We start from the raw sequence: 26,690 nt of genomic DNA on the forward strand, positions 1-26,690 counted from the left end.
AATATCACCTTTAGTAAGTCAGTTTGGCCTCTGTGAATGTACTACACTCTTTAACATAATACAATTACAATAAGGTGATTTACTGTAATTATTTTTCTTCAATATTTGTTTACTGTAAAATATTAATATTAATATGGGTAAAATCTCTTCTGTAGTAAGTCCGTCTTGGCTTCTGTGAATTTGCTACACATTTTAAAATCATAAAATTACAGTAGGATAAATTATTGTAAATATTTTCATAAATATCTGTGTACAGTAAAAATATGAATGAAAATATGGAAAAAATTTCACCTGTAGTAAGTCAGTCTGGCCTATACGATTGTACTACACCCTTTAAAGTCATAAAATTACAGTAGGGTGATTTATTGTAAGGATTTTTGAAAATTATTTGCATACTGAATATTTATATGAATAAAAATATAAATTAATCTCACCTGTAATAAGCCAGGCTGGCCTTCTGTCAGACTGGCTTCAGTCTGATATTTTTCTATCGTGTTTATGTACTGTATATACAGTTGAAGTCAGAATTATTAGCCCACCTGAATTATTAGCCTCCCTGTTTATTTTTTTACCCAATTTCTGTTTAACGGAGAGATTTTTTTGAGAACACATTTCTAGACATAATAGTTTTAATAACATTTCATAAACTGATATATTTTATCATTGCCATAATGACAGTAAATATTTTACTACATATTTTTTAAGATACTTCTATAGTTTAAACTGACATTTAAAGGCTTAACTAGGTTAAGGGTAACAAGGCCGGTTAGGCTATTTAGGCAAGTTATTCCATAATGATGATTTGTGTAGACTATCGCTGAAATATATAGCTTAATGAGGTTAATAATATTGAACTTAAAATGTTTATTAAAAAATGAAAAACTGCTTTTACTCTAGCAAAATTAAAACAAATAAGACTTTCTCCAGAAGAAAAAAAATCAGACTGTGAAAATGTCCTTGCTCTGTTAAACATCATTTGGGAAATATTTAAAAGAGAAAAATTAATTCAAAGGGGGGTTAATAATTTTGATTTCAACTGTATATTAATGGAAATATTGGTAAAATCTTTCCAGTAGTAAGTCAGTTTAGTCCCTAGGAATGTGAGAACACTTTAGATTGAGAAGCTTAAATCTAAGTAAAATAATGTAAATATATTTTTCTATATATTTGTGTGATGTATACATAAATGAAGGGGGAAATGTGAGAAAATATCATTCAAGCGCTTTAACTGATGTTTACTGTTTGCTTATGACTGTAAGAGATATTGCCTATTTCTGCTTTATATGTACCGTATAGTAAAGTGTTTACCTAGAGGTTCTTTAGCCTTGTTACTTGTAGTAAATCAGTCTAGCCTCATACCATATACTGGATTCTTCTAGAAATACTTTTTCTTTTTTGCGTTACTGCGTGTTTTCAGTCCATCTATGTTATTCGCAGATGATCCCGAAAACTGCGTGTGAATGTCCGGCAAATATCAAACCTAACCAACTTTACCAAGCTGCAGAAATGACTGCAGATTCTATCTGGCCCTGTAACAGATTCTATTATTCTGCCCATTTTCTTTTCTGACTCCAGATGGAAAAGAAGATGTGCGAGGATTGCTCTAATCAGACAATTAATGAAATGTGAGCTGTTGAAATGTGATCCAACTAGGATCATTTTTCAGGACAGAAAGCACAATTTTGAAACCTTCTCTCCAGCCGTTACAGTTTGTGTTGAGCTGCACATTTACAGTGAACTGCTGCCCTCTGGTGGTAGAACACAAGGTGGTTTAAAGCAGGGGTTGGTTTTTTTTGCGCACATGCTCAACTACATCAGCGTTGGTTCGTTTGCATTTAATCATTTACTGGGGAATGGGCGATTATTAACGTTTAGCAACGTCCCTGCTGGTGGTCACAACGTTTTCAGCACAAGTGATTTTTGGAGACCGCCACCGTGATCATCCTCAATGTTTAGTTGTGGCCTGTATTTAATTTTAATGTATTTGATTGCCTTAATGGTGTGAGAAAAAAATAACCTGGTGCTTTGAAATCGGAAACTAATGCTGTGTTCTTAATCTAACATAAACACATAATTGAAAATAATTTGATAGTCTGATGGCTTTTTGATTGCATGTTGTTGCTTTTTAAATGTAACAGTTAAAAAATATTTTTATCTTCTGTGGGCTATGGATAAAATATGGCAATTCTAATAGTTTAATAAAATTGATTAGACTTTTGGAAATCACAAAGCGACCCCCTGTCATTGTCCAGCGACCCCTACTTTGAGAACCACTGCTTTTTTATTTCTCTTTTTTTGTCCAACATGAATATTTTGTGCTAAAAACTGTGTAAATTTATTATTAAGTAATATCCAGTATTAAAAAGATATATGAGTTCTCAAGAATATTAGAGTATTAATTGTTTTTGTGTAATTTATAAGCAATCAAGGAGTGTATAATAAATCAGTTGCAAATGTTTGAAAATTAATGCAAAATATTGATATCCTTATATTAATAATAACCAATATGGATTTTTATCTCATGAAATCATATCAAAATAATCTTTAAATTGTAAAAAAATACTAATGTTTTGATATCCAACATTTATGAAAAATGTTAATATTCAAGAAACTTTCAAGAAACTTACTTCAAGAAATCTATAAAAATGTTAAAAATAACTATATACATGTAATGGAGGCCAGTTAGGGAAGTGATATGCAGTTAAACCTCAGGCCTCTAAAGGTGCTCTAGCGACAGATTAAAAAAGATTGCAATAATAAAGATCAATAAACTTTCAATAATTTAAAATTAATTTTAAACTTAAGTGCATTTTATTGTATTAAATTCCAATATTAATCTTCAAGAATACTAAAATAATCTATAGCAAATATGTTAGATCATTACAAATAATATTAAGAAAAGTACATTTAAAAACCATAAAAATCTATCAGGGTGGCATAGTGGCCACCTCACAGCAAAAAGGTCACTGGTTCGAGCCCCGGCTAGGTCAGTTGGCATTTCTGTATTGAGGTTTGCATGTTGTCCCCAAGTACGCATGGGTTTCCTCCGGGTGCTCAGGTTTCCCCCACAAGTCCAAAGACATGCACTACAGGTGAACGGAATAAACTAAATTGGCCATAGTGTGTGAGTGTGTGTGTGTGTGTGTGTGTGTGTGTGTGAGAATGTGAGAGTGTATGGGTGTTTCCCAGTGCTGGGTTGCAGCTGAAAGGGCATTTGCTGCATAAAACATATGCTGGATTAGTTGGCGGTTCAATCCACTGTGGCAACCTCAGATAAATAAGAGACTAAGCTGAAGGAAAACAAAAGATGAATGAATAATAATCCATTCTAACTGTAAAATATTTAAACAAACATTTATTATCACTGCATAAATATCCAATAATATAATACAGACACATTCAATAATATATAATTAATGTTAGATTTTAATTACTTTAATTAAAAAGTCTAAACTCTTTTTACAACAGCTAAAGTTGAAATATAAATTCAGACATTGGTTGTTTTAAAATGGAAGAAAATAATTGCATCAAAAATGCCGTTTCCTTAATAATATTCTTTAAGCTGTATTCTGAATTGATGAGGTAAAAATCTCAAACTGTCCTGTGCTTATGCCTTATTAAATATTATTATGCACTGTATAGAAATAGAAACGTCCATGCGTTGTAGTTCATCTTAGTGTTTGATGCTCATCCGATCAATGAAACTGATGCCACAAAATAAGCAAATATGATTTTTTTTATTTGATAAATATTGATTATTTATTAAAGAGGAACAACTCTTTATAAACACAAAAGCTGCTAAATTCATTAAACATCCTACAATTAATATTCAATATTAATAAACAATATTGAAATTCAAGAAACCATCAACAATCTCTGATAAATATTAAAATATTTATATCAACTCCATTTAAAACCTTAAATCTCTGTTTTACACAGCACATGTAGGGTGTGTATTATTTCAGATATTAACAAAGTGTGGTGATATTTTTTTAGAATTAGCATTTGCAGCAGCAATGTGTTTTAATGTTTGACAAACCAGACTTTCTGAGGTAGGACTGTTGAAGTTTTACAGCTCTTTCCTCATTGGAGAATCTGCTGTTTGAGCTCCGCCCATGTCTTCTCCAGTCGCTGTTTGATTGGCTCAGGGGCGAACGTGTAACCAATGGCCTGCTGGGAAAGACTCCACACAGCTTCTTTTGTCAAACCAAAGGTGGAGGCGGCCAGTTGATACTCCTGAGAAAGATCCGTGCAAAAGACGCCCTTATCATCCGTCTGGAGGAACAAGCATAAAGTTATTATTTAACACTTATTTATTATTTAACAGCATTTTTTAGATCAGTTTTAAATCATTTAAAAAGTGAGTGTGTTGAAAATATTTTGGGAAATGAACTCACGCAGAGAACACACGGATGTCTTCGATTATACCAGTACTTGAAGTGATGCTTGTCATATGAAGGCACGGTTTGACCTTTTACATTAGAGGTCAAACAAATCTCTGAAAATCAATAACAGATAAATTTACATATTATTTTAATGTTTAGTTCAAGTCTGTCACTTTACAGTTACAATAGAAAACTAGTTGAGACATGTTTGGCGCGATTTGTTGCTATTTTCAGACCAGCGCAACCTTAATTTTCCCATTTTGCAGCACTTTGTTTAAGGTGCATTGTTGGCGCGTAGCTATTTTGAGGAACTGAAATAGACTGTGCAATAGACTAGCTGAAAGCAGGTGTCTGGTGTGGGGCGGATTTGAGCCACATGAATTTTGCTAGCTGGGACATAGCTAACATTTTTTTGCTATCATAAATAGCATTTGTTACAAGCATGCTTTCTAATATCTAACATTTTGCTAGCGTGAATTTTTGAAACCCCACCGGTCCTACTTGGGCTGCTCGATTATGGGAAAAATCATAATCACGATTATTTTGGTCATAATTGTAATCACGATTATTCAAAACGATTATCAGTTGAAGTCAAAATTATTCGTCCTTCTGTAAATTTATTTTTATTTATAAATATTTCCCAAATGATGTTTAACAGAGGTTTTTTTTTACAGTATTTCCTATAATATTTTTTTCTTCTGGAGAAAGGCATATTTGTTTTATTTCAGCTAGAATAAAAGCAGGTTTGAATATTTTGAAACCTATTTTAATAGCTCGATATTATTAGCCCCTTTTAAGCAATATACATGTTTGATTGTCTGCAGAAGAAACTACTGTTATACAATGACTTGTCTATTTACCCTAATTAAGCCTTTGAAGGTCACTTTAGGCTGAGTTTTTTGAAAAACATCTAGTAAAATAAAATGTACTGTATTCATAGCAAAGATAAAAGAAATCAGTTATTAGAAATGAGTTATTAAATCTGTTATGTTTAAACTGCGCTTTAAGCATCTTCACTGTATTTTTGATTTTATTATTGATTAATAATAAAAACAGTCGGCAGCAGCAGGAATATCGCACGCTGTCACTTTAAGAATAGTGCGGCTATGATATGGTTTCTCTTTCTCGTGTCTTTTGATTCTCAACTTGTTAGTTTATTACACAAATGAGGGTTAATATGAATAATCACTAAACACCACGCTCTGACACAAACGTGCATGTATTTGACCATTAAAGCGCTCACATTAAGATCGCGTTAGATGTGTGTGTGCTCTGCTGTCCGAGGCCATGCGCGGCGCGCGCAAACACACAAACGCTACCTGTCAGAGGCTAAGCACGGCGCGCACACACACAACAGCACGTGCTCTTTTGCGCTTTTAAAAATATGAATGATGAGCATCCCGTGCTGCAAAAGTTACATTACAGCACATGCTTTTAGGCCTTTTCACGTGGAGCTGAGCTTTGCAGAGGCAGAGTTTTCACACGTGTACAACTGGAAAGGGGGCGGTACGTGATGGAATAATCGTTTATCTCGATTAATGGTTTTTCATAATCGTTAAAAGCCAAAATCGCAATCGAAATCGAATTTTCGATTAATTTCACAGCCCTAGGTCCTACTGCACCCAACCCGTTCTGAGCTGGGATCAAACCGGCGACTTTCTGCATGAGAGTCGGTTGCTCTATCAAGGAGGCTAAAGACATCTAGTATCTGTCACTACAGCACCTTTTAGAGGTGAGAGAAGTGAGGTTTACCTGCTCAACACTTCACTAGCCAACCTCCACTACATTAGCATGTTGTTTACATGAATTTGAACATTTATAACTTATGTTAAAACATGGCTAACATGTTAACATGCTGTTGACACGATATGCGACAAATAAAATAGAAAAATAACTAGTTCAAATGTCAAGCATGTGATTTTAGAATTGTGACAACCCTATTTATTTGGTTTAACACACTACTAATATCATTAACATCTTGCTAACATTAACATAGCTAACATTTGTTGCTAACATGTTTCTAACATGTTTTTTTAAAGATTTATTTTTGGCATTTCTGCCGTTATTATGACAGGACAGTAGATATTGAAAGGATGAGATGTTACATTAGACAGAGATTACATATTGTCCACGATTATCACATATCACATTCTAGCCTGTTTTTGGTATGATGGCTTTAATTGGCTTGTTGTTAACACTACATTTAGGAATTATATAGTTCTTTAAAGTTCTTTGAAGTTCCTTTGAAGTATGCAATGTTTTAAATCTGATAAACTACTGTACCTATGAAAAAAGTTAACAAATGAAGTAAAATAACAATAATACAATGGGAATTTTTTACCAATGGGAATATTTTGTTTGCAGACTTTGTCAACAAGACTGTCTGACCCGCCGACATCAGGATGCAGGAAGGTTCCATGGCCGATTCTGTCAGGAGGCAGGTTCAACAACAACTCTGTCTCATCTATCTGAGAAGGAACCTGAAAAACACGAAAGCTCTGGTTTCAACAATCCAACGGATTTCCTAACAACACATAATTCCAGTATAGACATGTCTCCATGTGCTCTGACCTCTGAAAGATGTAGTGCCAGCTTTAGACCAAAATTCTTGGCTTTCTGAAGTGCAGCGAGCAAATCTTTTCCATGACCAACCTGCAAGATCACAGGCTGAAGATTAATCACTGCAGCCCAAAACAACAAGTGGGTATACTGTGGACTATTTTCCGGAAGTTACTTATTTTATCATCTAAAATGTGCTGCTGCTTATATTCCACTTTGTTTTTTATAATTCAACCTAAGAGGTAAGTTAATTTGGACAATATGTAATGCATAAATTGAAATTTAGCATGTAGAGAGAAAGAAAGAAAGAATGTTGCTAACATGTTCTAACACAATATTACCTTGTATGAACATGTTTCTACTGTTCAGATGTTGTTAGCATGATTAACACATTAAAGACACGTTTTCACATGTTTAACATGCTGCTAGCTCAAATCAGAATGTCACAAGCATGTCTGTAGCATGCTTTAACTTATTGTTAAAGCATGCTATAAACCTATTCATGTACACCTATTCATTGTACGTATCGCTGTCAACATTGCCAATTTTACATTGTCCTGTTTTTTTGGCAGTATGTTGTTGTACATTGTTGCATTTTGCACTGGAGCCAGCATCTAAGCTTTTCACTCATCATAGCACACGTGCTGCTGATAATTGGACAATAAAAGTGATTTGATTTGATATGTTAACATGTTATAACATTAGCATGTTGCTAATACGTTTCTAGCATGCTTAACATGTTGCTGTGTATGTTCTAATAGTATTTTTCTATTTTGCTACTATATATGGCATGTTGCTAACATGTTTAACACAATGCTAGAATGTATTAACTTGTTGCTATTATGTTTTAGGCTTCTTTTTTGTTGCTGCATGAATTACCATCCTTCTAGGATGTTTAACATGTTACTAATATGAGGATGTTAGTAACATAATTGTAACATGTTAAAACATTCTAAAATGTTTTAACTTGTTGCTATATTAAATTTGCATATTGTATAGTGTTTAAAATGTTGCTAGCAAGTTTCACACGTTGCTAGCCTGGTTAGCATATTTTAACATGTTGCTAACAAGTTTCTAACACATTTGAACTCATCAGTAATAAGAATTAAGATGTTGCTTAAATGGTTGTAGCACATTTGACATGTTGTTACTTAATTCTAAAACCATGCTAGCATAAATTAATGTGTAACTACTGATTATGATACTAACATGTTTAAAACATTGCTGGTAATATCGCTTAAACCTGCTAGCATGTACCAGGATACAATAAACCAGTGTGATTGCTAGTGAGTCCTACTAGCTCTCAGTAATGCACTGTGACTTATTTTCTGTGTGTACAGTAATCTGAACTCACGGTTGGGTCTCCACTTAGGTCAAGTCCAACTACTGTCCCATCACTGGACAGCAGAAAGTCTTCTGCCAGCTTTACTGTTTGCATGGCAACCTCAGGCCCATGTCTGCGGTCTACAGCCACCAGAAACCTGTTCAAACATTCAGAAGTTGAGCATAAGACAACAAACAGTCATCATCTACAAAATCTATAGTATAAAAACCTGAAAAAAATTACCTGACATCAATGTCAACACCCTCCTGTTTACATTGCCGTATCGCTTCCAGCACAGTTTCAATGTATCTTTGTTTACTGAGACCTTTTTGTGAAGAAATTAATGTAAACAAAAAGAAACAGAAATGCTAATAACAGTTTGATGTTAATGTCCTCTAATACCTGTTTCAGTCACTTCTCGTGGTGTGCTACGCAACTCCAAGTATTTTACTCCATCTGCCGCAAACTCTTGAATGACTGATTTTGCAACCTGTTTAATAATAACAATAATATTAATAATTCACTTTTTACCTTTTTTTTAAAGGTGGAAGACAATGAAAAATTATGCAAAAACTGCTTTACCATTAGAATGTCCTCTTCTGAATCAACCAGCTGATGAATCACTTTAAACACTTGAAAACACCTGTTGGAAAAACACACTAACCTTAAGAACCAGTTCATGTAATCAGCAAAAATAAAATACTTATATTAAAATAAACATAAGCAAAACAGACGATTTTTACAGACAGCGTTGTTAATTTTGTTATACTTTATTTTATTGTATTTACAATAACAATATATTGTGATATCTATAAAAATGTATTGGCACATGAACACAATAACTTCATCTCCAGAGCTATAATGTTTCTTCCTTTTTTTACAATTTTTTTTTGTTATGTTTTTTTACAGAATGTAAAAAAAAATTATTTCTTGTACAGAATTTACACAAAAGCTCTTTAGGGATTTAAAAGGGCACTAAAATTAAAAGGAGACTTACTTAGTGTGGTTTAATGGTGAACACAAAAGTTATGTTTAAGTTTATTTTCTGAAGGTCTAACAAACATAAGGAAAGATTTCCCTTTCTGGTTATTGGAAGTCAATTGTTACAGGCTCCAGCTTTCTTCTAAGTATCTTCTTTTGTGTTCTTTTGAGTCAAACACAATTGGAAAAAAGGTGAGTAGTGAGTAAATGATGACTTAAACTTGACAGACGTGATAGCCCTGGTTTACATTCATACTATGTGTATTTTGACACATTTTTCACGCTAGTGACATGGAATGTAGTGGTCAAAAAACATTGTCAGTAAAGCAGTGTTCAGGCTTGTGTTTGTTTTTGTCACTCACTCGTCCAGTGTGCGGCGCTGTCCGCGGCGGATGGCCGTCATGCTGTGCTCGATGTTTAGATGCGGTTTTCGCTTTATCAGCTTCTCCATGGTTTCAAAACTCACCGAACCATTGAGATGCGCGTGCAGCTCCTGTAAGAGAAGTAAAAGTTTAATGTCATTAACACTTGTACAATATGTTCATCAATACACAATATTTGCCTTTTTTCACCGCAGGGAAAACTTCGAAATACCCTAATCATACTTTTAAGACCTACAGATCTTTACTGTGTCTTTTAATTACTTTATTATACAGCAGGAGTGTCCAAACCTGGTCCTGGAGGGCCGGTGTCCTGGAGAGTTTAGCTACAACCCCAATCAAACACACCTGAACAAGCTAATCAAGCTCTGACTAGATGTACTAGAAACTTTCTGGCAGGTTAAAGCTAAACTAAGCAGGACACCGGCCCTCCAGGACCAGGTTTGGACACTCCTGCTATATATATATATATATATATATATATATATATATATATATATATATATATATGTATATATATATGTTGAAACATTTTAAAATGCGTATTGTAAACAATTTCCAAGTGAGGAGCAATACATAGATCTAATTGTACTGTTTTATTCATATCTATAATCTGTGTTCATAATATAGTTTGTCTAATTGTATACCACGTTTTACTCCTCAAAAAAAATGTAAGATGCTATTCCCTGGCTTTTTGCAGTATTTTCTTGCTTACGAAACTATAAAAATATATTTCTAAATCCATCTGTAAAAATATTTCTCTTTAATACCTTAAAGAAAAAAATCATAACAAGAATCTAAGAATATTTAAACAAGTGCTACACATGTTTGCAAATTAGAGCATGTTAAACCCAACAATACTTAATTTAAATATATTTACGTGTCATAAAAAAAACTTGTATCGTTAGCATTATAATGTTAGCAATTCTGAATGTAATCAAGATAACTTTTTAACCCTGCAGTGTCATTAAATCTGATCTAATGTCATTTCCTACCACTTTGGGTAGCTGGCGATAAAAGAGATCCGCTTCGGTGTCCATCGCTGCTTTCCTCGTGTTTATGAAATGTGAATGATGACAGTCCTGCTTGTTGTGGTGTATTTATTGTTACATGAACTTCATTTATTACATGAAAACGGAATGTTTTTCTTGATGCACCAAAGTTGCGTTACCGAAAAATGAGCCTTCGACAACATGGACCTTGTAGAGTAGTTCCCAGGTCCAGATTGACTGTTTTATAAGACGACGCTGGATTTATTTAAGTGAGATACTACTGTAATTTTATCTTTAGGAGAGGGGCGACACGGTGGCTCAGTGGCTCACACCAAGAAGGTCGCTGTCTCCCCGTGTTGGCGTGGATTTCTTCCACAGTACAAAGCGATATAGGTGAATTGGATTAACTAAATTGGCCCTAGTGTATGTGTGTGAATGTGAGGGTGTTTCCTAAAACTGGGAAATAAGGGCAACATTATTTGTGACAGTCACTTCAGATTTAATTATTTTTGATGCCTTTTTTCGTCAGTCTTTCTGTACAAATCATTTTGATCTGATTTATTTCCACTTTCTACTCTAAAGGGATAGTTCACCAAAAATGCAGATTCTATCATCTTTGATTTTTAAAGAATCATATTTTATCTCATGACTTCAATCTAATGTCATAATAAAGTTAGTAAAGTCATAATTCTGACTTTAAAAGTCATAATCATGACATAACAAGTCATAATCATAATGTACTAAAGCAGATTCACGAATAAAAAGTCAAAAATATAACCTACCAACTTAACTTGAATCAGAATTTTGATGAAAAATGTTTAACACACTTTAGTCAAAATGATGACCTTAAAAGTTAAAATTATGACAAACAATGAATATTACATACAAGTTAGTAAATTAGGCGGTGCAGTGGGTACCGCTGTCGCCTCACAGCAAAAAGGCTGCTGGTCCGAGCCTCGGCTGGGTCAGTTGGCATTTCTGTGTGGAGTTTGCATGTTCTCCCCGTGATTGCGTGGGTTTGTCCATAATCCATTTCATGTGTGTGAATGAGTGTGTACCTTAGTACTGGGTTGCAGCTGCAAGGGCATATGCTGTGTAAAACATTTACTGGATAAGTTGCCGCTTCATTCTGCTGTGGAGACCCCTGATGAATAAAAAAGACTAAGCCGAAGGAAAATGAATGAATGAAACTTAAATTTTTTGTGTCCCTGACTGATATATTATACATAAATAAAATGAAATACAAATGACAAATACTATTTTTAAAAAGCTTGATGTTGCATTTAAAAAGCAACAACAAAAAAAAGAAATGTTTACAGAACATTTACTGAAAGTAAATGCATCAATATTACATAAAACTGTAAAAACATAAATACATTTATTTCAATTAGGCAATTTATACATAATAATAATAAATATACTATACATGTAAGCAATGACTCAAATACTGTATGTTGTACAATTCCAGGCTGATTTACAGGCAACATTAACAAATATAACATATTTGGAACACTAAATGACAACATGTAAAACATGGTACCTGTGACATATAAATATTGCCTTTAGCTAGAATAATGACAACGTGTAATATAATGTATACAATATGGTCAACATTATTTGTGATATCAACAGTCACTCCTCAGATTTATTTGATAATTGATGGCTTGGCTTTGAGATGGAGTTTGTCTTTAATGAACCAGAGACTTACAGTACTTTACAAATCATCTGACAGACAGATCTGATTTATTCCCACATTCTACCTCAAAGGGGTAATTCACCAAAAAATGAAGATTCTTTACACAAAAGAAGATATTTCAAAGAATGTTATAAACAAATTTTGTTTTCCTACTATGGATACCAATGTTATATAAAATAAAAAATACATTAAATAACAAAGAACTTCAGGTGTAAAGTCAAAATTATGAATTACTAATTTCACATTATGCCTAAATTATGACTTCAATGTTATGAGATGATGGCACAAAGTAGCGAGAACTGATGTTCCTTACAAATGAATTTTACGTATTATTATGCCAAAAATCTTGACTTTTTAATCTGATAATTATGACAAGGCATAATTTCAGCTTTTAAAGTCATAATTTAGATAACAATTTAGATTTGTAAAGTCATAATTCCAAGTTAGTAAATAAATCAGCTTTTTAAGTCAGAATTTAGATCATGATCTAGATTTGTAAAGTTATCATTTCAAGTTAGTAAGTCATATTTTCCCTTTTGCAATCACAATTTTGACTTAATTATATAAAAGTTTAATCTTTTTATGTTGTTATTTCAGTTTAATATGTTATAATAAAGTTAGTTAGTCATAAAATGTCAGAATTATAACATACTAAAGAGAAATCAAAATTCTGAATTTTAAGAAAAGAAGTGTGACACTTAAATCAAAATTAAGACCTTAAAAGTTAAAATGATGAATTACTAACTATAATTATGAGATACAAGTTAGTAAGTTATTGTTTCAACTTTAAAGGAAACCTATTATGCTAAAATCCTTTTATAAGGACTAATTATTTTGAGGAGCACATTATATGATTGGTCACAGCTGGCTTTTCATCTGTAATCAGTGATAATCCAATCAGATTGATCCAAGCTTACAATTACAATAAATAGACCGATTTCACCCTACTGCTTTATCTTTGTTTTCGGAAGAATCCCCCCTTCCACCCCATCTCCTCCTTTTTCTTCCTTTTTTTGAAACCTCTTTATATGCTTATTGACCAGGCGGGAGCCTTACTATGCGTTCACACCGAAGGCAGTGAGAGCGTCAAAGGTCGCTCTGGCCACCCTGGCGACAACACTGTCTGCCTTCAGCTCCGGCGGCTAAAGTGTCAAATTTCACTACATTGATTTCGTATTTAAATTCATTTAACTACGGAAGATCAAGTTGCATGTGGTCTGGTTTTGCTCCACTTATCCAATATGTCTGAAATATGCTGAAGCAGCAACATTGGTTTTGTTGTCACATGAAATTCCCACTTTATTAAAAAGAAAAAAATATGATTTCAACTCTCCTCGACGCCCAAACCGATGAAGCCGCACCATGCTGCTCCACTTCGCTTATCGCTTCGACGCTCTCGCCGCTTTAGGTCTGAACGTACAGTTAGGATCAATTTTCTCCAAGCTCGGTATTCTCTCCCGGGACAGCATGCCAAATCTGCTATTAACGCCAAGTATATCTAAGTGTAAACTCTTGAAACACATTTGTGTGGCAACATTTTGTGAATAAAACTAACATCGAAGGGAAGACAATATTTTTTTATAATCACAATTTGATGAAATCAGTCTGCAGAAACACGATGATTGGCATTCTACTTTTGTAAGTGTCATCAGAGGGGGAATGCCCCGCCCATTAGTGATTATCTCTCCCTCATTGGCATAGGACGTTAGTCTTGATTTTGAATCTTCCACTATGCTGACACACAGGCATTTGTAGCTTTGCCCTATTTTAAAAAGAACACAATCTCATTTGAATTTAAAGCAACGGTCACCAAAATGACACAATTAAAATCAAAGCCTCAAAGGGGCAGATTCAAAGTGTTATAAAGCATTATGGGTGATGTATTTTGAGCTGAAACTTACACAACTTACACACTCTAAGGACATAAGAGACTTTTTTTAAATCTTGTAATAAGGGGCATAATAGGTCACCTTTAACAGTCACAAATACGACATTAAATATGGAAAATATAGTATATTAAAATGAAATTATTATTTAATAAGTCAAATTTATGAGACTTGGAAATCAGACTTAGTAAGTCATAATTTTGATCTGTAGCAGTTGGCTTCTTTATGAGGGTGTATTTCATTTCTGGGTGAACAATCCCTTAAAATCACCTCTGATCCTTGTTTTTTGTGTCCTACATGACATCACACTTCTCGGCAGTCTGTTTCAGGTCCTCGAGGGTGGACTGGGCCTTCTCTTTCAGCTGGTCCATGTCCACGTTCTGAATGTTGGTGATCTGGCCGAGGACTGACTGCTTGTGTTCTTCTTCTTGGTTGTCTTCAGCGATCATCTTGGCCAGTTCAGTGGGCAGCTCTACGTCATCAGCCGCAGCCTGAATTTGAGTATCGTCCAATTCACTCTGGTAATAAAAAAGATAGTAAATGTTAGTGTTAATGTTAATGGAATATGTGATTAGGATGGGTCATACGGTGTGTTTTATAAATGTGAGGTTTACTTTAGGAAGACGGTATTTTTCTCTGAAGTGGCTCCTGACTGTGGCTCGCTCTGCCTTCTTTTGGGCAAAGTTGGCATCTCTTTCCAACCTAGAGGAATAATGTTTGGACATTCAAAGATTTAAAGCATTTTTGTCAGTGGTAGTAATGTATGTATACATTGCTCAGCATATATGAGTACACCTCTCACAAATATATCTTATAAATTTATATTTTTAATGGGAAGCTATACAATATTATATTTGTGCATATACATTAGATTAGTCAATACTAAAGCCAAATCTGGAGCATATTCAAAATAACTTACAATAACGGTCCAAAAACGAGTACAGCCAAATTTATGTTATAAAAAAATATTAAACCCAAAATTTAAAAAAGAGGAAAAATCAAAAGGAAGCAAAAAATTGAAAAACAGTTGTAATTTTGCAGGTTGTCATTTTTTTTTTTTTTTTTTGCAATATTTAGCTTGAAACTAATTGTATTATCTTTCATTTTCTATAAATGTTTGGTGACTGAAATATTATTTTAATAAATATATGTTTAATAAATCTGAATCCCCAAACACATTGCCTATATTCACTAAGAAATTAATAAACATATTCATTTTCAAAATGGGGTGTACTCAATTATGCTGAGCACTGTATATTAATTTATACACATTATAGCATGTATTCTTTTACAAAATATTTATAGCAATAAGAAATTATGCAAAACATTTATGTGTGGGTCAATTTGATTTGACAGACATAAATAAAAATATAGCTTAAATATAGCTTAAACTGCTTTTATTCTAGCCGAAATAAAGCAAATAAGAAAAAAATAGATATTATCAGACATACTGTGAAAATGTAATTGCTCTGTTAAACATCATTTGGGAAATATTTAAATAAGAAAAAAAAATCTAAGGGGTTAATAATTCTGACTTCAACTGTTACAAATATAACTATATTACAATAAATGTAATAAATAAATGAATTTTTAATAATCTAATTATTTATTTGTACATAAACTGTAATAAAACAAAACATATTTATTATTTAATATATGTACATACACCAAATTTGGTTAAATATGGACAAAACCATGCATTGGTATAAATCTTAAAGAATAATTCTGTGGTTTGTCCATATTGTTTTCCAAATTTGATTTAAATTTTTATGTGTTTAAAGATAGATGGATAGACAGACAGACAGACAGACAGACAGACAGACAGACAGACAGACAGACAGACAGACAGACAGACAGACAGACAGACAGACAGATAGATAGATAGATAGATAGATAGATAGATAGATAGATAGATAGATAGATATTATTGTCATTCAACACTCAATATTAGCAAGTTTTATTCGTCTAGGACAATGTAATACAACACCGTTGAAATATGCACATGGAGGAAAAAAAACAGCTGCATATGCATTTCTGCAGAGGAGTCACTGTCCTCAAGGCCAAACCTGAGAAACATGGATCTGGAGAGCAAGGTGACATGCAGTATTGATTAAACCACAGAAATACAGTAAGCAGGAGATAAACACTGACCTTCTCCAACGCTCCTTGTATTACATTTGTACAAGTGACCATGAAGTTTGTGTATTCAATTCAAACAGAAGGAATGTAGTCCTCGTGTTTTGATATAATAAATATATAATGGCATTTTTTTTGGTGGCATTCAACAAGGTATTCATTGTTTAATAATAATACTAATAATATTAATAATAATACGAATAATAATATTATTAATAATAATAATAATAATTAACGTCTGATTTTTTTTTTAAACCACAAATTATTAAAAATTACACAGACATTAAAACTGTATTAACTGGTTATTACTACATTAAATAAAAGAGAAAATACCCATAATGTAATTCAAATTGATTCAAGGTTTGTCAGTCAGCCACTATAGAGGGAAAAGAACAATATTTAATTTTTATTTCAAGTTTTGTGAACTGTTTTATTCGATCTTAAATGGCTAAAGAAAACATACAAAGTCACTTGTTTCATTTATTACGCTTATAAAGTCATAACGAGTCTTTTTTCTGGCTGTGTACAATATTTAGTAATGTATGGAGTAAAAATAGATGAACAATATCCCCTGTGTAAAAATGTTATTATGTCACATTAATAAAACAATAACTCTGAAAATGACTTCATTCGATGTATGCAAATTAGCTCATTGAATAAAACAGGCACTCATTTGCATATTTAAACGAAATCTTTAAAAACCTACAAAAAAACGTATGAGCTGGGAAAGTATTATGAAAACTAGTATCCTAAAACACCTTTTACCTGCAGTGTCTTGCCCTTAAAAAAAATAAAACATCACCGATTCATGGTTATGACCAAACAAATAAAAGCGCTGAGTCTTACTTCTCCTCCGCCAGCTGTTGTTGGTACTGCTCGAACTCTTCTTGGGTCATTCCTTTCGCCGCAGCTTCAGTCTTTTCCCCTTCAGGTTTCTCTTCTAGACCCCCGGTAAGATCCTTCAGCTGCCCTCCTATCATGTGTTTCAACATAAAAGCCATTGTTTATCACAATATAGACTGTTCTTCAATAAATTCCTAACGTTAGTCGCGGGGAAAACTCTTTCGTCACATTAATGTCTAACGTTATGTGTCTCGCGTGAGGGAAAACAAAAATGCGACAACAAAAAGTAGCCTACATTTGTCATCTGCTCTCAGTTCAAGTTTCAGCCCCACCATTTAGAACCAATACAAAGCGGAGGAACTAACTCTCTCTCTCTCTCTCTCTCTCTCTCTCTCTCTCTCTCTCTCTCTCTCTCTCTCTCTCTCTCGCTCTCTCTCTCTCGTAACGTGCGACTTGACGCTTCATGACATCGCAGATAAACAACTTGAACATCATAAGATACATAACCTACTGTTTTATGCTTGCTGTTGCTGTAAATATAATACATACATGGATATCATATACAAATAAAAAAATAGCCTATGATACGACCTAGCTAAACACAAATCACTTCCACCAAGCAAAGTGAGCTCTGAATGTGTTGTGTACTGTGTACAGTGTATCCACGTTGATGAAACGTCTTTCAGAAACATAACGAAAAATAATGATAAATATTTAAGGATACTTGATAATTTGTGTTTTGTCCAGACATTATTGAATCTGTTTGGGACACAATTACTGCTATTTTCAGTTGGATTTGTGGCAAACACAACCTAATGTAAACAATACTTTACTGTATTTTCTAATATGTTGATGATAAGACATTAATAAGGTCAGTATACACCAAAGTGGTTTGTTTTAACACTACACACAGTGTTAAGGGCTGGTGAAAAGACTTGGCTCAATTTCAAAGACAGTATGGACAACAAACCAAACATTAAGGTGTCACAAAACCCTTTACTAAATTTTCTGCGCTGTCAAATGTTTTGTGTGTTGAACAGCAATTATCTGTTAGCTTTAATGGTCTCAAGGCAATTCGTAACATCTGGATTTAGTGGCTAATTCGTGAATTCGTATAATGTCATTCGTGTATTTTAGTAAGATTTGCTTATCCGCCAATGCTGGTTGGCTGCTGTAGGGGTGGGGTTTGGTGCCATGCCTCCTTTTTAAAAAATATACATTTTTGTATGACTGAACTCATACAAATTAGCCACTAAACTGACAAAACATAAAATAGTTACATTTACTTGTGAGATCAGGCTGGTAAACTGGTTCATTTTGAGCATTTCCCCCCTATTTTCTTCCTCGTTTAAAATATCCATGAGCCCGGTCTCTCTTGTGGTGATTTAGTATAGGACTGCAAGTTCTATGATGATGCCCCAGTGTCTAATTATTACATATACATACATATGCATTATGTTTAACAGAGCACGCAAATTTTCACAGTATGTCTGATAATATTTTTTCTTCTGGAGAAAGTCTTATTTGTTTAAAAATTAAAAGCTTTTAATTTTTAAAAAAATTAAGGTCAAAATTATTAGCCATTTTAAGCCGATAATTTTTTTTGCGATAGTCTACAGAAGAATCCATCGTTATACAATAATTTGTCTAATTACCCTAACCTGCCTAGTTAACCTAATTAACCTGTGTGTGTGTGTGTGTGTCTGTCTGTCTGTCTGTAAAGTTGTTGTAAAATCAAAATGTACACTTATTTTATTTGTAGTAGTGCTTGTAATAAATTATGTATCTGAGCAACTGAATGTTTCGTAAAACTATAATTACCCTCAAAACCTTTTATCACATACTATAACCTTCGTTTCTGTTACAAATGGAGGACATGCAGCAGGGGTAGTTCCAAATGCAGTCAGGCCAGCAGGGGTCAAAAACCAGCACAAACAGTTTAGTAGACAATCCAAAACCGTGATCCAAAAACAGCCAAAAGGTTTCAGGACAGGCTAACATGGTTAACAGTCTGAAGGCAAAACCACGAGAAACAAGGAAACCGCTTGGAATGACTGCAACAGCTAATCAATACTCAGCAACATGTGTTTGGAACAGAGGGGTTTAAATTGTTCAAGTAATCAATGATCAATGGTCTCAGCTGTTTGTGTGTGTGTCTAAATGACTGTCAGCTGTGGCAGGAGTGATGGGTCTAAAGACTTCTGGGATTTGTAGATGGTAGGAAATGATTTCCAATGGAAAAAAACACCTGCTGGCGATCACAACACCTGCCCCCTCAAAAACAACTTTTCTCCACTTCTGATTGCATAAAATGGCTTGTGGGAGGGGCTACCAGGGCGTATCTCGTTTCTGCCATCCTTGTCCATTTTGTTCTTCAAATTAAAATAATTCTACAATTATATCTGTTCCCAAAGGACAAAATCATGCACCACCCTACATTTTTATTTTTCATTTCAGAGCAATTTCAATTGGATGTGCAGTTGAGGAAAGTTTTTTGCAATTTCAGTTTAAGGGAAAGAAAACTTTTTCAACATATTTCTAAACATAATAGTTTTTAAGAACTCATTTCTAATAATTGATTTATTTTATCTTTACCATGGTGGCAGTATGATGACAGTATGATGACAGAGGTGAAATTTAAAGGCTTAACTTGGTTAATTAGGCAAGTCATATAAAATGCTAATATTGTTCTGTAGACAATATTAGTTAAGAGGGCTAATAAGTTTGACCTTAAAATTGTTTTAAAATTTAAAACTACTTTTGTTATAGCAAAAAATAAAACAAATAAGACTTTCTCCAGATGAGAAAATATTATAGAAAAGACTGTAAAAATCTGTTTAACATCATTTGGGAAATATTTGAGAAAGAAAACAAAAATTTAAAGGGGGGCTTATAATTCTGAGTTCAACTGTAAATCACAAAAGAGAAAAAAAGGACAGTCTTTACCTCTGTTTTATGGCGACTTTAAGATTGATGCACAAGTCTAATGTATTGATCCATTTCATGCTCTGCTTTCAATTGAAACACATTTAATGACAGTTTGTGTACAATGGAGAGGGAAGACGTGTTATATTGTTCATGAGAGCAAATTAACTGAGGGCAAATCCTTTAAAATCCTCTGTAGATGTCTTGCTAAAAGATGTTTCCATATTAGAAGTATTTTGAGGATTAAACAATATACACTAACATATATTAAATAGCATAAACTACTTAAGTTTTTACATTTTAACTTGGTGTGATTTTATTTTAGAGACAGTGCACATGAAAGCTAATATTGGTTTGTAAGTTTTTCTGAGTTCTCCATTAATGACGGCCTGTGGGCTTGTTGATGAGTCAGTGTGAGTAATGATGATCTGCCACTGTCACTTTTACTCTGTGTTAAACATATCACCAATTAAAACATCTCGTCTGCATTTTTGTCTAGGATTTAACTTTATAGTTTGTTAACGAGATTAGGTGCAGTTTTTACAACTAAAAATGGACAAAAAAATTATATGAACAAAATATTTACAAATACTTGCAATGGTACGTTACGCAGAATTTAAGCTACTTGGGTTATTAAAGTACATAAAGGTCTATTTTCTGTAATTTCATATTAAAATATTATATTATTCATATATTATAGTCAGAGGTGATATGATGGCTCAGTGGTTAGCACAGTCGCCTCACAGAAAGGAGGTTGCTGGTTCGAGTCACAGCTGGCTCAGTTGGCATTTCTGTGTGGAGTTTGCCCATTCTTACCGTGTTTGCGTGTTTTTCCCCACAGACCTGTGCTATAGGTGAATTTAATAAACTAAATTGTGCGTAGTGTATGTGTGTGAATAATAGCGTATTGGTGTTGTAGCTGTAAGGGCATCCACTGTTTAAAAGATATGATAATAATAAAAATTAAATAATAATAAATAATAAATACAATTGAAACATAATGATAATATACAATTATTTCCCATATAAATATGCAATAACATAATAATAAAAAAGCTATATTAATGTAACTGATATAAACATTCTGTAGTAAAATTCGTTTGTAGGGTCGACAGGGTCGGCGGTATAAGTCAAGGTCAAGTTTTAAAGAAAATAAAATTAAAATAAAATAAAATAAATGAATAAATAAATTTAATGACTGCCACCACACGTAAAGCTGTGTGTGTGCACTCTCTCCATTCTTGGCTGCTCCTTCTTTCTCCTCAAGAAGGGTGTCTCTCCGGCCAATCACTAGAATAAACAGGTGTGATTTATTATTACTGCTAATTAGCCGCCAGGCTCTGAGCATGTTCTTCCCCCCTCAAGCTACGTTCACACTAGAGTTTGTGTGTGCGATATTCGGTCGTGCAGCGCTGCGAAAAGGGGCGGGAATAAACAAGCGAATTAGGCATTTTGAAAAAGTGAGCGATCTCTCCATGTTTTAAATTTCTGTACAAAAAGGTCATGTTTTGATCCTCGATTGGTCTCACGCAGTCAAGTGATGCGATTTCGCAGGTCAGAGTTCACCAAGCTTAAACTTTGCGCCGCAGCAACCTGCGAAACTTGACCGCGTTTCCGGTCTGATGCATTCGGGTGCCTATGAATGGGGAGTCTATGGGAGGAAAAGCCCAGTGTGACCGCAGCTTTATTGGGTGTTCGATAATCACCTCTACAGATATTCATTTTCACTTCTTACCTCAATATATATATATATATATATATATATATATATATATATATATATATATATATATATATATATATATATATATTTTGAAAATGAAAATTATTCTGTTCATGAAGGCGGCATTTATTAAATATTAAAAATTGTTAAATAGTTATTACATTTTTAAATAACTGCTTTCTTATTGTACTTTATGTACAGCTGAGGCCAGAATTATTAAACCCCCTGAATTATTCGCCCCACTGTTTATATTTCCCCCCAATTTCTGTTTAACGTAGAGAAGATTTTTTCCAATCAATTTCTAAACATAATAGTTTTAATATCCCATTTCTAATAACTGATTTATTTGATCTTTGCCATGATAACAGTAAATAATATTTTACTAGATATTTTTCAAGACGCTTCTATACAGCTTAAAGTTACATTTAAAGGCGTAACTAGGTTAATTAGGTTAACTAGGCAGGTTAGGGGAATTAGGCAAGTTATTGTATAACGATGGTTTGTTCTGTAGACTATTGAAATAAAAAATTGCTTAAAGAGGCTAATCATTTTGACCTTAGAATGTTTGTAAAAAGCTAAAAACTGCTTTAATTCTAACCAAAATAAAACAAATAAGACTTTCACCAGAAGAAAAACATCAGACATACTATGAACGTTTCCTTGCTGTTAAAATCATTTGGAAAATATTTACAAAAGGGAAAAAAATCTAAGGGGGGCTAATAATTCTAATTTCTCCATTATTGTTTTATTAAAATTAATAATAATAATAATAATAATAATAATAATAATAATAATAAAAACTGATTTCTGGATGATCATGTGACTAAAGCCTGGATTAATGAAAAATCATATTTAAAATCAGTGGAATAAATTATTAAGGTAAATTATAAACTACTTTTGAACAGTTATTTTATAGTGCAATATAGTGCTGAACTTAAACACTAAAACCTGAACCACACTGTTCCAGTTACTGTGACCACTTATGTGAAGCTGCTTTGACACAATCTACATTGTAAAAGCGCTATACAAATAAAGCTGAATTGAATTGAATTGAATAATATTTCACAATTTGACTATTTGTACTGTATATTTGAATAAATAAATGCAATCTTGGTGAGCAGAAGAAGCTGATTTTAAAACATTTAAAAATCCTACTGAACCCAAACTTTTGACCGGTATTGTATACAGACATCTTACTGTTTCTTTAAAAACTTTGAAACATATATTTGTCATTGTTATCTGAATTTTGAACTGCTTAGATATTGACGGATCAATTTTTGAAAACATGAATAATACATGTTCAAGCGTCCTCTCTTTACTTGATAACATGACCTTTCCCAAAGACCAGTGAGTCAACGCTTTGTACCATTTGGGAGAATTTTGACAATTACATTTGCTGTGAACATTCATCTTGCAGAGCCCAACTGCTTTCAGATGGAAATCTCTGATAATATGAGAGTTTATTCAGAGACGCTGCACTGAATCCATTATCATATATGTTTTAAACATGACCAGCTGCAATCTGATTTGTCCTCATTTGTCCAGTTGAGAACAAGAGACATTCAATTGGATTTAGTGTCCTTATAAAAGAAACACTTTCCAATAACATTCATAGCACTCGCTCACTATGAGGGTCGATGATTCTTCAGATAAATGCCAGGGCATTGAGAATTCCCTCTTGCCTGAAGCACTTATTTTTATTCAACATAACTCTGAATCACTGTACTCAAGCAAGCCTTCATGATGGCCATTTCTTGGCAAAATGCAAACAGCAGACAGATGCGTTTTGCATGAGAGAAGACTGTCGTGAACCTAAGCATCTCGTGGACTCCACTTCTAGTGTTGATTGGGATTCACACTGGCATCCAGGCTCCCTTAGGCTGGGCGTGGGTGAAGGCTGGATCCGGGCCTGAGCCCAAATGTCACTGTAGAGATGTAAATGGGGGCTGACGAGCACTGCGGAGCACATCTGAACCTACAGCTGGAGGAACTTTGGTATTTCAGAGAATCAAACTTAGCATGTCACTTAATGTCGCTCTCTTACGGCAAACAGGGTCATTCCTTTTTTCTAGGGTCTTTTGTAGGGTTGGATAAAGAAATGTAACTGTGTATATGTAACTGGTATAAACATGAACTGAATTAAAATGCAAATTTCGGAGTCCTTTTGTTGCCACTTAAATACCTGAAAAACTTCAAGTTTTGCTGCAGTGTTGAGTGGATGCGAAACAGAGCTCCACAATAAATACTGACTTAAATCTAATACTTTAACTCATCAAACGTTGTCAAACTGTTCCCATTTTAAACACGATCACATTTTAACGTTACAATATACCATTAAAACCAATTAAAATGACACAGAAACAAGGCAAAAATTGTACCTGGAGAGGCAGAATCAGATGCTAAATACCTGACAAATAAAATTATTTGGATAAAACAATCAATGGGATAATTAGTTTATCCTTCCTAGCTGTACACATGATGCCTGATTTTTCTATATGATATATAAACGAAAATATATAAACGAAAAATGCAGGGTTCCTCACAATTCATTCATGTTGTACAAAAACAAATAGATTAAGTCCGTACTCACATACAGTTGCCTTGAACTGGGCCAAAGCATGCTTGTTCCCTCCACCAACACACACACCCTCACATTACATTCGGGCCTGGGCATTTGCTATTTAAATGGTGGAATTTGTAGGGGAAAACAGAGCACTTAACTAGTGAGAAAACAGTTAAACAGACCATCTGCAGCAAGGATAAAGAACGAGCCTCCTCCATTCTGCCTTTACTTTTTCTTTACTTTATTTTTACTCTTTACTCCTTTACTTTCGTGGATAAGGAAACAATGTTGTATGCACTCCTATTAAGACATCCATTGGATGTGGAGTTTGCATGTTCTCCCTGCCTTCGCGTGGGTTTCCTCCGGGTGCTCCGGTTTCCCCCACAGTCCAAAGACATTCGGTACAGGAGAAGTGGGTAGGCTAAATTGTCCGTGGTGTATGAGTGTGTGTGTGAATGTGTGTGTGGATGTTTCCCAGAGATGGGTTGCGGCTGGAAGGGCATCCGCTGTGTAAAAACTTGCTGGATAAGTTGGCGGTTCTTTCCGCTGTGGTGACCCCGGATTAATAATGGGACTAAGCTGACAAAAAAATGAATGAATAATAATTTTATAATGTTTTAATCCTTTATTTGTTTAATTTGTAATTTTTTTTATTGCTGTAAATCCTGTGTGTATTAAGCAATCTGTTAGCAGTTGGACCTGTATAGGCGAATTACTAAAGGGCTCTGCACTAGACTTTAGACCAGCTTTTACTTCGTCAAAAGTGCGGTTTATTTCAATATCTCAAGATAGCAACTATTTGCCTTAACCCACCTCCTTTTTAGACCGACACACGCATGAATCAACAAAGTGGCGCAAATGGATTTGCTATTTAAACAACGTGGCACAAAATGGGAAAATTGGGGTTGCGCTGGTCTGAAAGTAGCAACAAATCATGGCAAACACGTCCTGCGCCTTATTGCGCCGGGTGTATGATAGGACCCCTAGTCTGCATTGCAGACCAAATTTTTATGCTATTCCAGCCTGATGTCACAACGAAACTTAACTGTTTAAGATTTTGTCAGTTTAGTCGAGTATGAAAGTTTAACTAGTTTAATAAGTTCTAGAGTTCAGTTGTTCGAAAATGAATGATTTTTAAAAGTGGCGTGGCACCAAACCCCACCCCCACAATCCCAATACATTGTGGTACATATAGGTGCTGGCATGTACATACTGTATGAAGCAGATTCGGTCACTAGGTCAAAATCGAGTGGTCAAGGATATGTCCATGTAAGTTTCCCTAGCTCACTATACCAGTGTTTCTCAACCACGTTCCTGGATGACCACCAGCTTTTCACATTTTCTAAACCAAACACACCTTATTCAAATCATCAGCTTATTAGCAAAGACTGAAAGACCTGTAATGGGTAAGACAGAAAAAGGACTCATTCAAAACATGCAGTGTTGGTGGGCCTCCAGGAACGTGGTTGAGAAACACTGCACTAGACATAGTGTAACACACTTTAAAATGGCACTGGTGATTCCCCCAAGGGTAAGTGGTTTAAGTTTGCGAGTGCAGCCTTATTGCATTCTATAGAACTAAAAAAGTTTTATTTAGGCATAGGAAATATGTGACCAAAGTTCCAGAGACAATCTTAGGGTGCTTTCACACCTACACTTTTGTTTCGGAACGTGTCTCGTTTGCCCAGTTAGCGCGGTTCGTTTGGCATATGTGAACAGGGCAATCGCGCTCTGTTCCGCGCCAAAGTAATCGCTCCGAGATCGCTTGAATGAGGTGGTCTCGGCTCGATTGAAACGAACCCTGGAGCGGATCGATTGCAGTGAGAAAGCGATCCGATCCGAGCGCGATTAAATCACAGTGTTTTATGGATATGTAATAGGCTTACGGCTATATGAAGAGAGAATTATGAGTATGGCGGGAAGTTTCGCGTGTCTCCTGATGCCCGCAAACGAGTGATGATCTCCTGGTAATCTCGCGTCTCCCTCCCAGTCCTCAAATAGGCATTGTCGCGCACCCTTCTCACCCCTCCCCACCGCGTCTCTGCTCAGACACATCACGCGCGCGCACCCTGTCAATCACCACCAAACCACCACCTCTCCAGACAGCTGAGCGTGATTGTAATCTCTGTTTCGGAACAACTGAATCGATACACAGGTGTGAAAGCACCCTTATTGTACACTTTTTAAGGTGCCATCTATTCAACTCCTTGTTAACTCTTTTACTGGCAATGTAACCACCTGGTTGACCTTTTGTCCATATAGATCATCATTAAAACAAACAAATTAGAAAAAACTCA

At 34.4% G+C, this 26,690-nt stretch overlaps 2 protein-coding genes across 3 annotated transcripts; both read right to left on the reverse strand.

Annotated features, from left to right (window-relative positions):
• Nucleotides 1-3,714: 3,714 nt before the first annotated feature.
• Nucleotides 3,715-10,722, reverse strand: mapda (N6-Methyl-AMP deaminase; the record flags this gene model as incomplete). The annotated part of the gene is given in 10 exon segments (NM_001033744.1): nt 3,715-4,275; nt 4,398-4,498; nt 6,727-6,865; nt 6,957-7,037; nt 8,299-8,425; nt 8,512-8,593; nt 8,671-8,758; nt 8,851-8,911; nt 9,612-9,742; nt 10,625-10,722. Coding segments are annotated over 10 exon segments (1,047 nt in total). The 5' UTR covers nt 10,670-10,722.
• A 1,257-nt stretch (nt 10,723-11,979) lies between these two features.
• cplx3a (complexin 3a) lies at nt 11,980-17,530 on the reverse strand. 2 transcript variants are annotated; one of them, XM_073942098.1, is made up of 4 exons: nt 17,478-17,530; nt 17,186-17,312; nt 14,818-14,905; nt 11,980-14,721 (listed from the first exon to the last, which is right to left on the reverse strand). In XM_073942098.1, exons 2-4 carry the CDS (start codon nt 17,233-17,235, stop codon nt 14,497-14,499), a joined length of 363 nt encoding a protein of 120 aa, XP_073798199.1. In that variant the 5' UTR covers nt 17,236-17,312; nt 17,478-17,530; the 3' UTR covers nt 11,980-14,496.
• Nucleotides 17,531-26,690: the final 9,160 nt, after the last annotated feature.

Source organism: Danio rerio, chromosome 25, assembly GCF_049306965.1.
Source record: "Danio rerio strain Tuebingen ecotype United States chromosome 25, GRCz12tu, whole genome shotgun sequence".
Taxonomy (NCBI): Eukaryota; Metazoa; Chordata; class Actinopteri; order Cypriniformes; family Danionidae; genus Danio; species Danio rerio.